This window comes from Aphelocoma coerulescens, chromosome 2, assembly GCF_041296385.1.
Source record: "Aphelocoma coerulescens isolate FSJ_1873_10779 chromosome 2, UR_Acoe_1.0, whole genome shotgun sequence".
Lineage (NCBI taxonomy): Eukaryota > Metazoa > Chordata > Aves > Passeriformes > Corvidae > Aphelocoma > Aphelocoma coerulescens.
The window spans coordinates 138,284,089-138,299,483 of NC_091015.1; the positions used below are offsets into that span (position 1 = coordinate 138,284,089).

Here is a 15,395-nt window from a genome sequence, read left to right on the forward strand (position 1 = left end):
CAGGTCCAGGTGCCGTTTCCCAAGGTTAAGAAAAGTTCTGCATGACCAAGGTTAGGTCTGGAGACACTAAAACAGGTTTTAAAATACAGAAATATTCAGTATAAAACAATTGTATAGGATATCTGTGTACCCTTGCAGGAGGCAAAAATAATCTGAACAGCTGTTTTACTGAAATGGTCTAGGAAATCCCTTGCAATGGTCCCTCTTCTTGTTGTATCTTTGGAATGAAATACATTAAAATGAGTTTGTGCATGTTTTACAGGTAGCAACAGCAGAGCCTTCAACACCAATAGGCTTTTTTCATGTAAGACATAAAACATTTGACATGGAATGTACTATTAACGCCAGACCGAGGGGGGAGAAGCATCCAAGGACTGATTTCCATTTCAAACTGCATTCTGGCACTTTGTACTCCAGCACCATTGGTGGATCAATATTTAATGCCCGGAGATTCTGGCTCTGCAGGAGTCATGTCAGGGGACCTCTCGAGCCAATCTGCTTGGGTAGAGGAGTGATAATTATTCATGGGCTCCTGCCTCTTGCTCCTTCTCTTGCACAGCCCCACTCTGCTGACTCAGTGCCTTATTCAGTCTTCTCTCTCTCTCTCCACTGCTGTAGCTGGACCCCTTTGCCTTCACCGCCTCTGAGAGCTGCAGATCCCAGCATGGCTAAAACAGCAATGGGTAAGAAAACGCCTCTCTTTTCCTTCAGCCAGTACTACGACCGCTCTCTCCTAGGTCTGCTACCTACACTGTGTGTTCTTCTCGCTATCCCAAAAGTTTAGGGGAAAAAAAAAATCGAGAACACTGAACATATTTTTAATTTAATTGATCAGAGAAAAAAAAAAGCAGGGTAGGTGGGACCCGGGGCTGTTTTAGCATCGTAACCAGAGATCGGATTAATTATATACCGGTGGGTGAGGTCGGCACATGAGCACGGCGTAATTTTGAAACGGTTTTCATTATTTTAAAGATGAATAGATATTTATATATATAGATATATATTATATAGATACATATATTTTTATATATAGATATGTGTGTGTGTATAGATAGATATATATATATATAAAAGAAAAAAAATTAAAAACGAACGGTAAAGTTATCCCTGTTGTCAGTGTGCCTCCACCCGCCCCCGCCGACCGGAGTCAGCGCTCCCCTCTGCCTCTGAAACCGCGTGGGGAGAAGAAAAGAGGCACCGGGGCGAGGCACCGCCGCCCGAAAGGGGCACGGCGCGGGTCGGGGGGCTGCGGGCGGGGCCGGCCCGGGCCGGCGGGGGCCCCGCGGTGCCGGGCGGGGGGGGCTGCGGCGGGGCGGACCCTGCCAGGCGCGCACTGCGGCCGGCCGCGCCCAGCCCAGCCCGGCACGGCACGGCGCGGCGCGGGGCTGCGGGAGGGGGCGAGAAGGAGCCTGCGCTCGGCGTTGCCCCGGCGCTGCCCGCACCTGCAGTCTGCAGGGGGGGCCGGGGGGCCGGCTGAAGTAGGTCACTGCATCACGGAGAGCTGGTGTGCGCTAGCAGTGCCCGCCCCGCTCTCTCTCCCGGGGGGCAGCTGCCGGGGCTGTTGTTACCTTGCGTTTTCCAGCGGCAGGGAGAGCATCTCCCCCTCCCCCGCAGGAGCCGCGCCCTGCCGCCGCGGCGCGCCGCCCCCGCCGCCCCCAGCCCACCCCGCCGGGCCCGGGAGCGGCCGGGCGGGGCGCGGCTCCTCCGCCCTCCCCGCCAGCCCGGCCCCGGGGGACTCCTGGGTCTTGGCGAGCCCGTCCCGTCGCGTCCCTGTTGGTCCTGCTGCTCCTGGCAGGAGCCGAGGGCGGTAGCCCGGCACTGGCCCCTTTGTTCGAGGGAGGCTGTTGGGGAGGGTGGGTGAAAAAATCCCAGTGAGGGTGTGGAAGAAGGAGAGGGAGAACAGTCGTGGGGTCGGGCTGCTGAAAGCGTGCAGACCCTAGCGCTCCTTGGGGTTGGTTTTTGTTGGTTTTTTGAAGAGGAATGAGGCTGGACCTGCGTTTGACGCATTCAAATTCAAGTTTTCACAATCATTCACCATTAATGTCGTGCACACGCAAATCCCACAAATAAGGATGAAGCACTCCCAACACAATTAACTGTCCTCCCCAAGAAGCAAATCCCGTTCAAATTTCCATTCGTGCAGGTTCTTGTTACCACTCTTGATCACATTGCACGAAGTTACACCAAACCCTCCTGGCACCGGCGGAAACCGATGCATTACACCGATGCATTTATCTGACTGCTGATGTTCCACTCCCACGGAACAATTGGTGTGGATTGAAAGCATTCTAGCCTGGCTGTGGCACCCTTGGGAACAAGGAATGAGACAGCTGTAGATGCAAATAGAGGAGGGAAGTGAGGGCTGTGGGAGCCTGGCCAGCCCTGCAGTGCCGAGCACGCCGTCCCCTCCCCACTGCAGCAATCCTGTAATCAGTATTGATAATTTGTAGTCGGTCGGGGACTTATCCCTGCAGAAGGCCTGTTAGGAATTCTGTCACAAGGGAAGGAAGGGCTCTTCAGCCTGGTGTTAATGATCTCGCAGCACACAAGTGTAAAGATTTCTGCAGCAGGAGTGATGCCAGGAATCATTAGATGTACCCAGAGACGGAGGGACTGTGTGACGCCGGTTTGTCTATTAATCCCGGGTTAATGAGCCACCTATGCCAGCAATAAAAGGCTGTGCAGCTACCTAGATCAAGTTTCTAAAAATACTAGTTACAACAACATTCACTTAAAAAATTAAAGTTACTTTATTAAAAGCATCTTCCATCTTTAAACTGACAAAGCTTAAAGTATTCTCCTTATAATTTCTTTAAACTGTATCTTCCTTGTTGTAGTTATTAATAGACAAAATTTGGATCTAAACAGTTATTAGAATAAACCACCTTATTTCAAGAGTTACTACAAGGCAACAAATTTTATTTTCATGTGGAAAACTAGATGCATTCTCAGTAATTTCCAGTTAGGACTAAATGAACTACATTTATTCTATGCTCAAACTTTACCCAGTAGAACACTGAAAGAACTACAGAGTGCCTGATTTTTTCCCCTGTTGAGCACCATATTTTGCGAAGTAGCAATAAAAGCTAGGTCCTGCTACCACTGGAGCCAGCAAAACATTTCTAATCAGCTTAACCCTGCCCACTATTATATTTCTGGCCCTGGTCCAGCAAGGCACTTAATCAGGTGTCTGAGAATGAGAATAGTCCTACTGGCTTTGGACAGAACTCTTCACATAACTCAGGGTAGGCAGATGCTAAATATCTTGAACAAGCCTGTGTTTATATTCTGCCACAGAAAGCAAAATTAAGCCTCATTTTATTTGAGACTGTGTAAAATAAAAGGTTTTCAAGGAAAGCTTCTTTTACTTACATAGGAATTTCAACAGCTGCAAGAAGTTCTGGAGATCATTATGCTCTGAATGCCCCTGAGATTCTCATTTCTGTTTAGTTTACATAGTATATGAATGATACATGTCACACAAGCATCTTTGTTTAGTTGGGTTTTTTTTTTAAGTGTGTCTTTTTTGAAATTCCATGTAACACAACTGTACAGAAATTATGGGGGCTTTTAAACTTCATCTTTCCCCTGACACCATCTTCCACATGAATTTTGTATTGGATACAGGGACTCCTTCATACCTTAAGCTCCCAAGCAAATTGGATGTGTGTTACATAAATCAGTGCCTTTGCAGGTAGGGTCACTACAGACCTATCAGGCCACATACCTGGTTTGATAAACTTACTTTGTGTAAGGTACATGGATGGTAATGTGAGGGTGAAGCAGTCTGTGATGCCACTGGAACTAAAAAAGTGTTTGAAACCATTATTTCATTGTTTCATTGTGGTGTTTTATTTAAAGAATATTTATTATTTTAACATCTTCAGACAACCATCATACAGAAGATCTCAGTCCCAATTATGGTTCCAGTTTATGTTATAGGAAGTTGTTTAACAGAAATACATGGGGTATGTGTTAATAGTGCATTAAGGAAGTGTTTTAATGTCAACTCCTTTTGAGATAGTCAGGAACACTGTAAGGTGATAAATGGGTGGGATTATGAGGATACAGGAATTCAGGCAGCCCCATGCTCCCTCTTTCACATATCTCAGTAAAATGGATTAAACCACTGTAAAAGTGCTTCAGAGTTGCTCTTCTACTTTGTCATTTGCATTCCAGTTACAAGCTCAGACCTCGATACTTAGCTTGATGGATACAAGGCCACTGCTAAGTTTTTCTATGAACTGAGCACTACATTATTGTTTTGTCTGGTATGTAACATTCATATGAAGTCATAAATAAGTGTATGGTTGTTGAGTTTAACTGGTTCAATTATTTTAATAAGTAGGCTTTTTTTACTGCAAAGGGGTAAGAATTCTCCTTCTGATCTGCTGCTACACAAACAATTGTTTGATCATCGACAATTGCACAAGTGGCTATCTGAATATTAATGGCAATGACAAGCTTCAAGTTAAAGAACATATGGCTAAATGCCAGGCTGAATTTGGACTGAACACACTTCTTTCCACAGTCTTCCGTTTTTAGCTGAAGGTTTTAATCTTCCCCTTTTATAAATAAATGTCAGCTCTGAATTTTTTCCAACTGTCAGAAAATTATATATCTGTAAATAGGAAATTACTTTAAGAGAAGAATGGACATAGGCAAGAATCCAAAACAAATTTATTGTATCATAATGTTAGCAGAAATGTGATTTGACTGAGATATCACTATTCCAAATTCTTTCACTAGGAGAAGAAATCACAGACTGTGCTGAGTTGGAAGGGATCCACAAGGATCATTGAGTCCAACTCCTCGCCCTGCACAGCACCATCCCCAGGAGTCACACCATGTGCCCGAGAGCATTGTCCAAACACTTACTGAACTCTGTCAGGCTCGGTGCTGTGACCACTGCCCTGGAGCACCTGTTCCAGTGCCCAACCACCCAATGGGTGAAAAAACCTTTTCCTGATATCATTTTGATATGATAAGGAAACTGAAGTGATAACATTTCAGTTAGTTTATTTTTTTTCTGAGAACTTTTATTACTGAGCTAATATAAAAATGTTGGTAAGTAAAATTTGCTAAAGAACTGAGGTTAACACCTATTCACATTCTTTTCCTGATTTTGAAAGACTAGATTACTCTTCCTGCTCTTAAGGCAGGAATAATTTTAAAAATAGTCCATATGGCTAAGGAATTATATTGCCTCATAGCAGTTCTTACTTACCCTGTGAGGTGTACAGGCAGGAGGATGGAATGTCATCTGTTCCATTTTCTTATGGAAGATATCCCATAACATACTGAGGAAATAAAAATAAAATTCAGCATCTTGAACACTTCCAAAATGTTCTCTCACCTCCACCTCCATTACCATCACCTCTTTGTCCCAATATAAGTTCTAGTTAGACTAAAAACTTCCCTGTTTAATAATGTATTCCTGTAATTAATTCACACTGATTTTGAGAATTTGAATTTTCTTTAATTGATTATTTAAGCCTGGAATTTTTTTCTTTTTTTAAATTGGTATTTGTACTACAATAGTACATTTCTCTAGATCAGCTTTTGCACACCTATTTTTTTATTATATATACTGTGTAATCTACCCTTATGGTTAGATTTATCTCAGGTGACATTTATATTAATTTCTTTAGAAAATAATTCTCCATTTTCAAATTAATAGCATTAATCTGAAAAAAACCAAAACAACATGACAAAGGAGAGATGGGGCACTCACATCCAGCAATATATTTAGATAGTGTTTTAGCCTTCAAAGACTATACAATATTAACTAACTGATTCTCCCTATTGCTGGCAATGAGAAGTCAGCATTACTTTGTAGTATAAAACACAGGGAGCAGAAGGTTCCCATGACAGATTGGTCTGGGCAATACTTGACCTGTGCAGCATTTTCATGTAGGTCTAATTTAACTACCTTATTAGTTCACAAACAAAAGAAACAAAGAGATGCTCAGCACTCCTGAAAAATAACAAGCCTTAGGAGTCCTAAAGCAGGCATCCAAAAATGGTGTCACACCACATAATTGATATAGTTGGAAAATTAACTCACTAAAAGCTTTGCTAAAGGTAGTACAGCAAAAAAGCTGAACATAAGGGACTGAGGGTGGCATCTGGCCCTGTGACCAGTGGGCAACACCACCACTGGAAGTGAAGTCCTCCAGCAAGCCTTCTCACAGGCTGGTGAGAGGGAGTGTAAGTTTGCCTTTCAGCTTAGGTTATCAGTCTTCAAAAGCCTTTATCCTGGCACTCTCAGTAGTTCTGCCCAAGAGAAGGAGCAAATGTTGTATCATGAAGCAGCAGTGCTTGCTTACCTCTGCAGTAACTACCTTCAAAAAATCTGCTGTCAGTTCTCCATACAGTCACCTTTATAAACAAAAACTGTTGTCATTCTCGGGTGTCTTGTAGAGAACATGTCTTCTTCAGCATTTATCCATAAAATGGATGACAGATGAACCAACTTTGCAAATGAGTATTGCCTCACTGGAGCCAATGGAGAACAGCCACTGGCCTCAGCACAATCAGCTGGTCTTTAGCCTATGGGGACACAGAAACTGGCAGCTGATTTGGGGGAATGGCTACTATTCACAATTCTTCCCTCACACTTTTCTGTGGATACAGTCTGAGGTGTTGTTGATTTTCATTGGGTTTAAAAGTACTGTTGATCCCACTTGGAAGCGTGGGTCCCCACAGTGAATGTCAGCCAGCAATTCTACCTGGGACAGGTATCTCAGTTCTGCAAGGTGCTGTGTACCCATGACAGCAGTGCAGAAAGTACCTATTCCTCTAGTTGCTCAGCAGACGTTTTCAAAAACAGACAAAAATTCCTTTGGAGACCTCAGTCCACATGGACCTGCATCCTGAGTCAACAAAAAAAAATGGACTGATGCAGAAATGCTGGCTCCTGGGAACTGAATACTTACGACATCATGTGTCTGAGAAATACCAGCATACAAAGCTGATCTGAAATTATTTCATTTTCTCTTCCACTTACGTTTTTCTTTTTCCTGTCTGCTAATACATAATTTAACCAATGAAGTGAATTTAAGCTATTTTTTCCAGGATGTGGAGTTAAACTGGTATGCAGTGTCTGTGCAAAACTTTAGGCTCTGAAGAATATATTTAGAAATGTTAATCTTTTTAAGGTATAGGTGTCAAATCCAAGCAGTTCATAAATAAATTACGATTTATCCATTCATTCCAATACACAAAACCTGTCACTGTTGTAGTGGGTATTGTGTGGAGAGGTTGTGATCCTTCACACACACAATCATAAAACAGGATCGTTAGGAGTTTTTCACCAATTTTGCCCAAGCAGGTAATTTAGTTTAGAGAGGTGGCTGAGGATAGGGTTAGTAAACTCTAAAGCACCTGTGGTGAGATACAAGCATGACTTTACCTCCACAGCATGCGAGGAGAGGTCAGCACCTCTGCCGGTGGTCAAGGTCTGCCCAGAGTGAATGTACTCATAATGCAGTGACCCAGAGGAAAATGCAGAGAGGAATGGTGAGACTTCAGCTGTCCCTTGGACACTTCACCCACAGCCACAGAGAAGCCCTGGTTTTGTCTCTTCCATTGTGGTGGGTGGAGAAGAAGAGGTGGCCCTCCTGCCCCTGGGCCAAACAGCTGGTGCTTGGTCTCCAGGTGTGGTGCTGGAATGTGGTAGCCCATGTCCCTGTGTGTCCTCCTTCCCCACAGACCACCAGACCACCGAGCTGAGTCTTCTTTCCACTCTCCCATGGGAAGAACATCATGCTAGAGAGAGGCAAACAGTGCACAGAGGAGGGAGGATGACCTACACCTAGGAACTGGGGATCCCAGGAGCATCACTAGATTTTGCATGATATGGCAAAATAGAAACAATTGTGGGAGCAGAAAACAGAACGTGAGTTTCTTCGGGTGGTGATTAGGACCCTTTGGCTTGAATTTCCTCATTCTGAGAGTTTGACCCCAGCTCTGGCATTTCCCAGTGAAAGATGTCACTGTAGGCAGTTGTTCCAAAGGGCAGGAGTAAGGCAGCCAGCAGCATTTCTCCTCAGCTGCATTTTAAAAGAAAACTCTGGCTGCTCCTCTGTTTATGAAGAACCCTATGTGTGCCACACGCTTCCAGGAAACAGGCTACACAGATTTCTTCAGAAGACTGACTGTGAGCTGGAAGAACACGCAATTCCCAATGTTAGTGGATTAAATTTCGAGTCTGAGGCATCCTTGCTTGTCCAAAGTCTAGCACCCTTCAGTGCACACCAATTGGAAGAGCACAAATTGTGGTTTTTCTGTATTCTCATGACCTCTCCTCATCTGTGCAGGAATTTTTAGGATCCACATTTTCGATTTAGAAACCTGAGTTTTCTTAAGCATCATTTTAGGCTCCTAGTTCCTTTATTGGATTTGTAGGTTAATCATTTTATGACCTGACTTTCTCTGCATTAAGACAGGGATAATCTTGGGTACTTACCTCAGAGCTGGGATGTGAGGTTTTGTTCCATACTGCATGGAAATACGTAACCATGCTCTGATGTTACAGAAGTTGCCAGAATCCATACTGATCAGATTAGGAAACAGAGCAATTTACCTACTAAAGCTGTATTAGCATTCTGTCCTGTTGAGGGACTTTTTTATAATCCTTAGGGAGCTTCTCAGGTAAAGAAAAAATAATTATATGTGTATTTTATACTACTGACTGGCATAGGGTTCTACAAACTGAGAATTTACCCTAAGCTAAGGTACACTCTACCTGAAGGTAGATGAAGTGCCTTTTAATGCTTAAGGCTTTTACATTTAGGTATATTCACTAGTCACTAAGTAGCTGTAATTTTTGATCTTGATGTTATTTTTGATGCTTTCAAAATCATTGAAAACACAAATTGTCCTTTTGAACTAAGATTTCTGATAAATACATGTTCAAATTCATCCTCTGGTTTCCACTAGGATAACTCTTGATGCCATTTCATTGGCAGAGTTCCCTGGAGTGATTAATATTATCACGGGTATTCTTTTTTCTTTTTCAAAAGGCTGTGGAGACCACAGCCACGTCAAAGATGCACTAATTTTTTTTTTTAGCAACACTGCTACATGGAAGTGTAGCAAAATTTACTTTTTTTGGTTTACTACTATTTTTGCACTGCAAATCATCCAGTTACCCGAATGGAGGTGTAAGAAATGTTGCATGTACCTAGGAAATCTTAAAACAAATGCATGAATCAGTCTCCATAATTTTTCAAAGACATTTTTGGAAGTGAAATTCACTTCTGTAACCCATTTTATTAGTCTATTAACTGTTTTAATATATTTTTTGCTTACTTTATTCATGTGAACTTTCCGGAAAGGGCTCACTCACTTGTCACTCAAGTCATGTTTATATCACTTGAATATACCTTCTTTGTCTCCAGGTACTGGTGTTTATTAAATGTATTATGTAGATGTAATACAAAAAGCTATTTCTAAGATAATATCTTTTCTATGTGCTCAGATATTTTTTGATGCTCTCCAGACTGAAGTTAGAGAGCTTTCAATATTATATGCTGTAGGTAGGAATGAAGCCCTGATTCCTGATTTAAAAACCTAAATGTTTAATATTTGTCAACAGTAATGTTCTCAAGGCAAATACCTTCTTGCTGGGAAATGATGTTCTAAGTCTAAATATCATCATTTTCCAGGTAAAATATCAATAATGACTTCTTAAGAAAAGTAACAGTAAGATATTTTTCTTAAATTGCATTGATGATTCAAGTTACTCCATTTTGAAGTGCATTCACTTTTTTTCGCAGTGAAACATTAAGGGAAATACCTTACTCAGAGAAACATACTGCATTTGATTAACAGTGTAAATCCTCTTGTTGTGAGGGGCCTGAAAAACAGTATTAAACATGGCAGAGGTATTTTCAAGTCCTCTGCAAAATTCTAATTACCAGTTTGCATAGTTTGCCAGTGCTGTTCAAAAGATCTCATGTCTGCTGGCATCCTGGTTTCTGCACAAAGATGTGCATGGGTCTGTCAAGGGTAAAAAATTGCAATAGGAACAAATACTGAACCCATGCAGAAAATCAAGGCATTTAGATAAGCAAGCAGGTAATCTACAATATGGAGGTTGCAGAATTATATTTAGTACATTTCTATGTAGTTATACAAATAGAATTTCCAAGATTAAAACAAAATTAAGAAAAAGTATGGTGGAAACAGAGTATTTATTATATGAGATGGACCCCAGTTTGTCCCTGAACTGTGACTCTACTATTTTTACAGTCTTTTAATGTCATTTGCGTATAGGGGAAAGTCTGAGATAACAGTTAGGAAGACTTCTATTTGAGTTGACTCTCAGTGTTCTTGTGAGCAATCTGCCATCCTGATCAGTTTCCCATCTACTCCATCCCCACCACCTACTGATTTCCAGTCTCCATTCCCAGTTTCATTAGCCAGTCAGTCAAGTGTTACCTTCACTCTTGATCCAGTTTCGATCATCTATTCCCTGACTGACTTTACCTGCTTGGCTTTCCTTCTTTATTTTTTTTTTTTAATTTGTCTGCTCTTGGCAATTACTTCCACGATGCAGATTCATCTCTCATCTCTTCACACAACTGCTTCATTCTTGTAGTCCTTCACACTTCTCTGAGGCCAGAAGGGGAGAAATTGAGACCACAGGATAGTTTTTTTTCTGTTCCAGTGCTCCTCTGGTCCACAGCATCGCTCTCAGCCCACATGGAATCAGAATCCAGCACAAAGTGGCTTCAGAGAAACTGGCTGTAAAGCTTGGATTTGTGTCTTTCAAACACGGCTGAAGGCTGAAATCCAGTGTTTCACTGACTTATTCCATGGCCAGGCCTGGACAGATTTTTCAAATGAAGAATGATTCCCTGGCACAAAGCACTAGAACCTTTCAAAGAAATGCAATAACCACTTGTTTAGTTTACCACATGCATGTATTTTTCCCTAGTCATCTTCACAGAAATAGGGAAATGTTTTTAGCTAAAATCTTCTCCAAAATTCATCAAGAGGCAGCCAACAAAACTGTAGACCAAACTGAAGTGTAACAATGTGATGTTCAGTGGAAGGACTTATTTTCTAACGCAGTGGAAGAAACAAAGTGGCGCAAGATGGGAAATAGCAATGGCTGGCTGTGGTTGCCTGTTTAAATGGCTAAGATGTGCAAAGGCCAGGAACGCCCATCTTGCTAGAATTAGTGTGATGGACTCGTGTTGATTTACATCTGATGAACCTGTTTTTTCCCCCTTTAAATCTCCCAAAGCATCAACTTAGGAGGAAATATCTCCTTTATTATTTTAAAAAATCATGTGAGAGCCAGCTACACTAAAAAAAAAGGAGAATTTAATTATGCAGGAAAATGAACTTTTTTTTATACTGGGAAAAGAACTTGATCATATAATGAAAGAGACAGAATAGGCTGTAACAAATTGATATTTGGGTATATCTAGCTCCTGCTACTTTTAGAACATATTAAAAATCCGATGGACAATCCAGTTCTGGAAGTTTGATAAGTCTGTTTTAAAGGACAGTCTGAACAACAAAGAAGTTCTGATTTGCCATTGCCGTGACAGATTTTTGATGCTGGTGCACAGTGCCCTGAAAGTCTTGCTATTGCAAGATCTTTTTTTTTTTTTATTCTAAATGAGACAAACACCCTTACACCAACAATCAGTGGAGCATCTCTGCAGGGATCAGCTCCTCATGTGGTTAATTTAGTAGCAGAGCAGCATCTCTGAATTCATCAAGATTTTCTTCTAAGTGGAGGCCAGTATTGCAGAAAAAATAGACACAGACAGAGACAGCTGCAAAGAGAAAGATAGACTGCCAGGGCAAATGTACTCTGGACATTTTCAGTAATATTTTGGGATAGAAAAAATACCACTAAATTGAAAAACAGTAAAAAAGAGGGAAGGAGAAGAGAAAGATGAAAAAGAGAGGTGGGTCATGAAAAACTTAATTGGGAGCAGTCACATTCCTGAAGGTCCATATAAATTGTTATAGGGTAGACATTTATGCATTAATTTTATGTCTTCAAAAATCAAAGTGCTTCTATTATGCAAATCTGAGCAAAGCTACTTAAAACACAGGTCACTTCACTGCGATCAGTGGTTCTTGTTCTAGTTTTATTGTAGCATCAATTGTAATAAAAGTACCCCACCAGCAAATGTTCCCTCTCAACCAATTTAATCAACTCTGAATAATGTACTAATTTCTTTGCACCATCAGCATGGTTTCCAAGAAGAGGCTGTCATTCTTTATCTTCCTTTATTTTTCTTGTTAATTTTATACATCTTCTGGCTAGCATACTCAATAATATTTATAATCTATGCCCAACCATGATAGATTTTAGCAATATGCTGTTGAGAGGTGTCATTATTTTTGTTATGGAGGCAATCAAATGTTTGCATATATGCATAAAGTCATGGCAGGATATGATAGACGTACAAATCTGATAATTAGTAGTAAGAACTGCATAGATTGTTTAGGTAAAGATCGCATAGAAAGATCTGAAAGCCACAGAGTGTCAGATGCATGTCATCCAGAAGGGTTTGATTCTGTCATTTCATTAATCTTGAGTACCTAATATGTTGTCCCTTAAGCCACCTCTTTCCCCAATAATCCCTCACCTTCCTGATAGCCCTCCACTGGACCTTCACCTGCTCCTCCATGTCCCTCTTCAACTGAGGAACCCAAGACTGAATGCAGTACCTCAGGTGCAGCTCCACAGCACCAAACACCTTCCATCGATTGTGAACCTAACCCCTCCTGCTGATTCATGCACACCTCTGCTTCCTTTCTCTGTCTTCCAAACCTGGACCATTTAAAAGAAACATTGAAGAAATAGCAAAAAAAAAAAAAAAAAAAACAAAAAAAAAAACCCAAACCCTTCCTTGTGAGACTTTTGGAGCCAACCTACACATACTGAACTTATTTCTGCAAATATATTTATTTTTTTAAAAAGTCACTTCTCCAGTATCCATTCCTGTTTTGGTTCTTATTCATCCTTGGGTTTGGGAACTCATCATCTGAAACCTCACTTGGGCATTTGTACTTTTTTTGGACTGTGGAGAAGACTAACAGAAAATTATCGTATGTCTTTCAATGCTGTAAAAATAGATTTTCACACTAGCCCCAGTTTCTAGATTTGGTGACCTGCCAAAAGATACTTCTTGTAGTCATCCTGCTGCCCACTTGTTAGCAGATACCACCAAGTGAAAAGATGAGTTTTACAGAATCTGCTTTGTATCGACATGGCTGATGAGGGAGTTGCTGTCATTTTTTCTTACTCTGTGCAGTGCTTTCAAAGTCCTTCAAAACCTGAAGACATTAGTTTTGAATCAAAGGATTTCTCCAAAGATAAACATGCCTTTGATAGGCTTCCTGAATAGGGAGACTATCTTAAATTAGGGATTACAATTCTCTAAACCCAGAAATATAGTCCTTTGTAATATCTCATAATTAAATACAGCCCCTTGCTCCCACATATAGCCCACTGAGTAGACTTAAAATTGCATAAAAACATTTTCATCTCTATAGTCTTTGTTATAAAAAAGGGGGATTAAGCCTTACAACATAAAGCATCAGAGTAACACAGTTTCCATTATCACACTTCCTTGGGTTTAAAGCAAAATCTTCCACAATTATGAGTTATGTCGGCAGGCAAACTCCAGTATCAAACAGTTTTATATGAAAACTCAGAAGTTATTTACTAGGAGCTTGTTTTGTTCAGGCATTCAAATTTAAGATACTATTGTTAATTAACACCATTATAATGTGTTTCCCATTGTATTGCAAGGATTGGAATTCTTCCTTTGTAAGTAATCTACTTACATATGTCATTTGCAATTGTGTACAGAAAGCAAACTTTATAAAGAAAATGCCTTTATTCAGACTGATGAGACATTCTTATTTTAGCATGTCCCACAAAATTAAAATTCCATTCAGAACCCAGAAGTAAATTGGATTTTCCAGACTGTCTCCTTTCATTGTCTTTTGCATTTTGACATTTAGTCGGTAGTCATGGCAGCCAGTAAGAATGATTGTGTAGCAAAAAGATGCAGTTACACATATTTGGTTTTGGGTTCAGTACATTAAATACATGGGAATTGCTCAGAATCAGCCATTAAACTTAAACAAATAAAGTTTTATATACATATATATATACGTACACATATACTTTTTATGTATAGAAATATATATAAACTGAGTAATGAATGCTTCTATGTGTTTGATTTTTCAGACCCTATAAAATGGGGTTTCTAGTCTATATGAAATGATTAGTTTTGAAAGATACTATCTACAGCCTTCATAGCAGCATATTTTCTCTTTAATGGATTCTCCTGATATTTATGGTGTGAAAACAATTGCAATAGGTTTTGCACTCAGTGCGATGGCTCAACAAGCAAGGAATAAATTTAATTATTGTAATGCAAAGATTGAGAGTCCAACCCTGCAAGAAGTCACAATTGCATTTATATCATATCATACAAACACAAATTTCTACTTAGCTGATTGCCCTGCTTCTTTTCTTTTTGTCTAGAGAAAGAAAAGAAAATAAAAGGCACCTTGCAATTTATTTTGCTTACTGTTCGGAGCCTCTAGTTACAACTAAATAATATTTTGGCCTTCATCAGGTCAAAGCACAATTTTGAAAATACTGTAAGATGTGAAAGTTATCTGTACTTTGGAATGGCACAGGTTAATGAAGGTTGTGTTTACAACCCTTGTATGAGTTATAAAAATGTCATCTTTTATATCAGACTTACAGTCCTGTTAAAACCACATACCTGCATTTCTGAGCCAGAAAAATGGCAAGGACCAGCCTGTCTGTTAATGGAAGCTCTCACTGTAGCAATCCATCTCTGTTCCTTTGATCAAGGCACTCCACAACAGCTGAATGATGGAAACAGAAAAAGTTGGATTCCTAACCCATTCTTTCTTAACTGCTTGCTTTTCCTAAACAATTTTGGGCCATTCCTTTCCTTGATGCTGTATCAATGACTTGCTTTCAAAATGTGGGTAGTTCTGCTAAAATTTGCTTTCTAGAGAAGCTCAGTATGAACGATTTTGACTGTAATCTCAGCACAGAGATGAGGGGATGGATTTCATAATGTAGGATCAGCTACAAGTCCAGAAAGGATCTGCTGTGTCCAGATGAAAAAAACCACTAGCAGAACCCTATTTCCACCGTGAAGACTGGCAATATGCAAGGTTATGTCATTAGTCTCCAAGCAGGATAAAAAAGGGAGGGCTTGGAATAAAATGACACTCAGTGTCAAGTGTCAGTAGGTAATGCATGGCCAGGTGATGTACAACCAGAAAGAGTTTGTCAAGCCTACATAAAGGTATAAGGGTGATGCAAATTTAAGTCAGTGGAAGCCCCTGAAGACGTCACCAGG

The 15,395-nt window shown here is 40.6% G+C and overlaps 1 protein-coding gene across 1 annotated transcript in view; it reads left to right on the top strand.

Moving 5' to 3' along the window:
* Nucleotides 1-484: 484 nt before the first annotated feature.
* STMN2 (stathmin 2) overlaps nucleotides 485-15,395 on the top strand; it is a 39,214-nt gene continuing 24,303 nt past the window's right edge. The window contains exons 1-2 of the mRNA XM_069006010.1: nucleotides 485-503; nucleotides 619-683. Of these exons, the coding sequence (XP_068862111.1) occupies nucleotides 665-683 (19 nt within the window). The 5' untranslated portion in view covers nucleotides 485-503; nucleotides 619-664. The remainder of the gene's footprint in view (nucleotides 504-618; nucleotides 684-15,395) is intronic.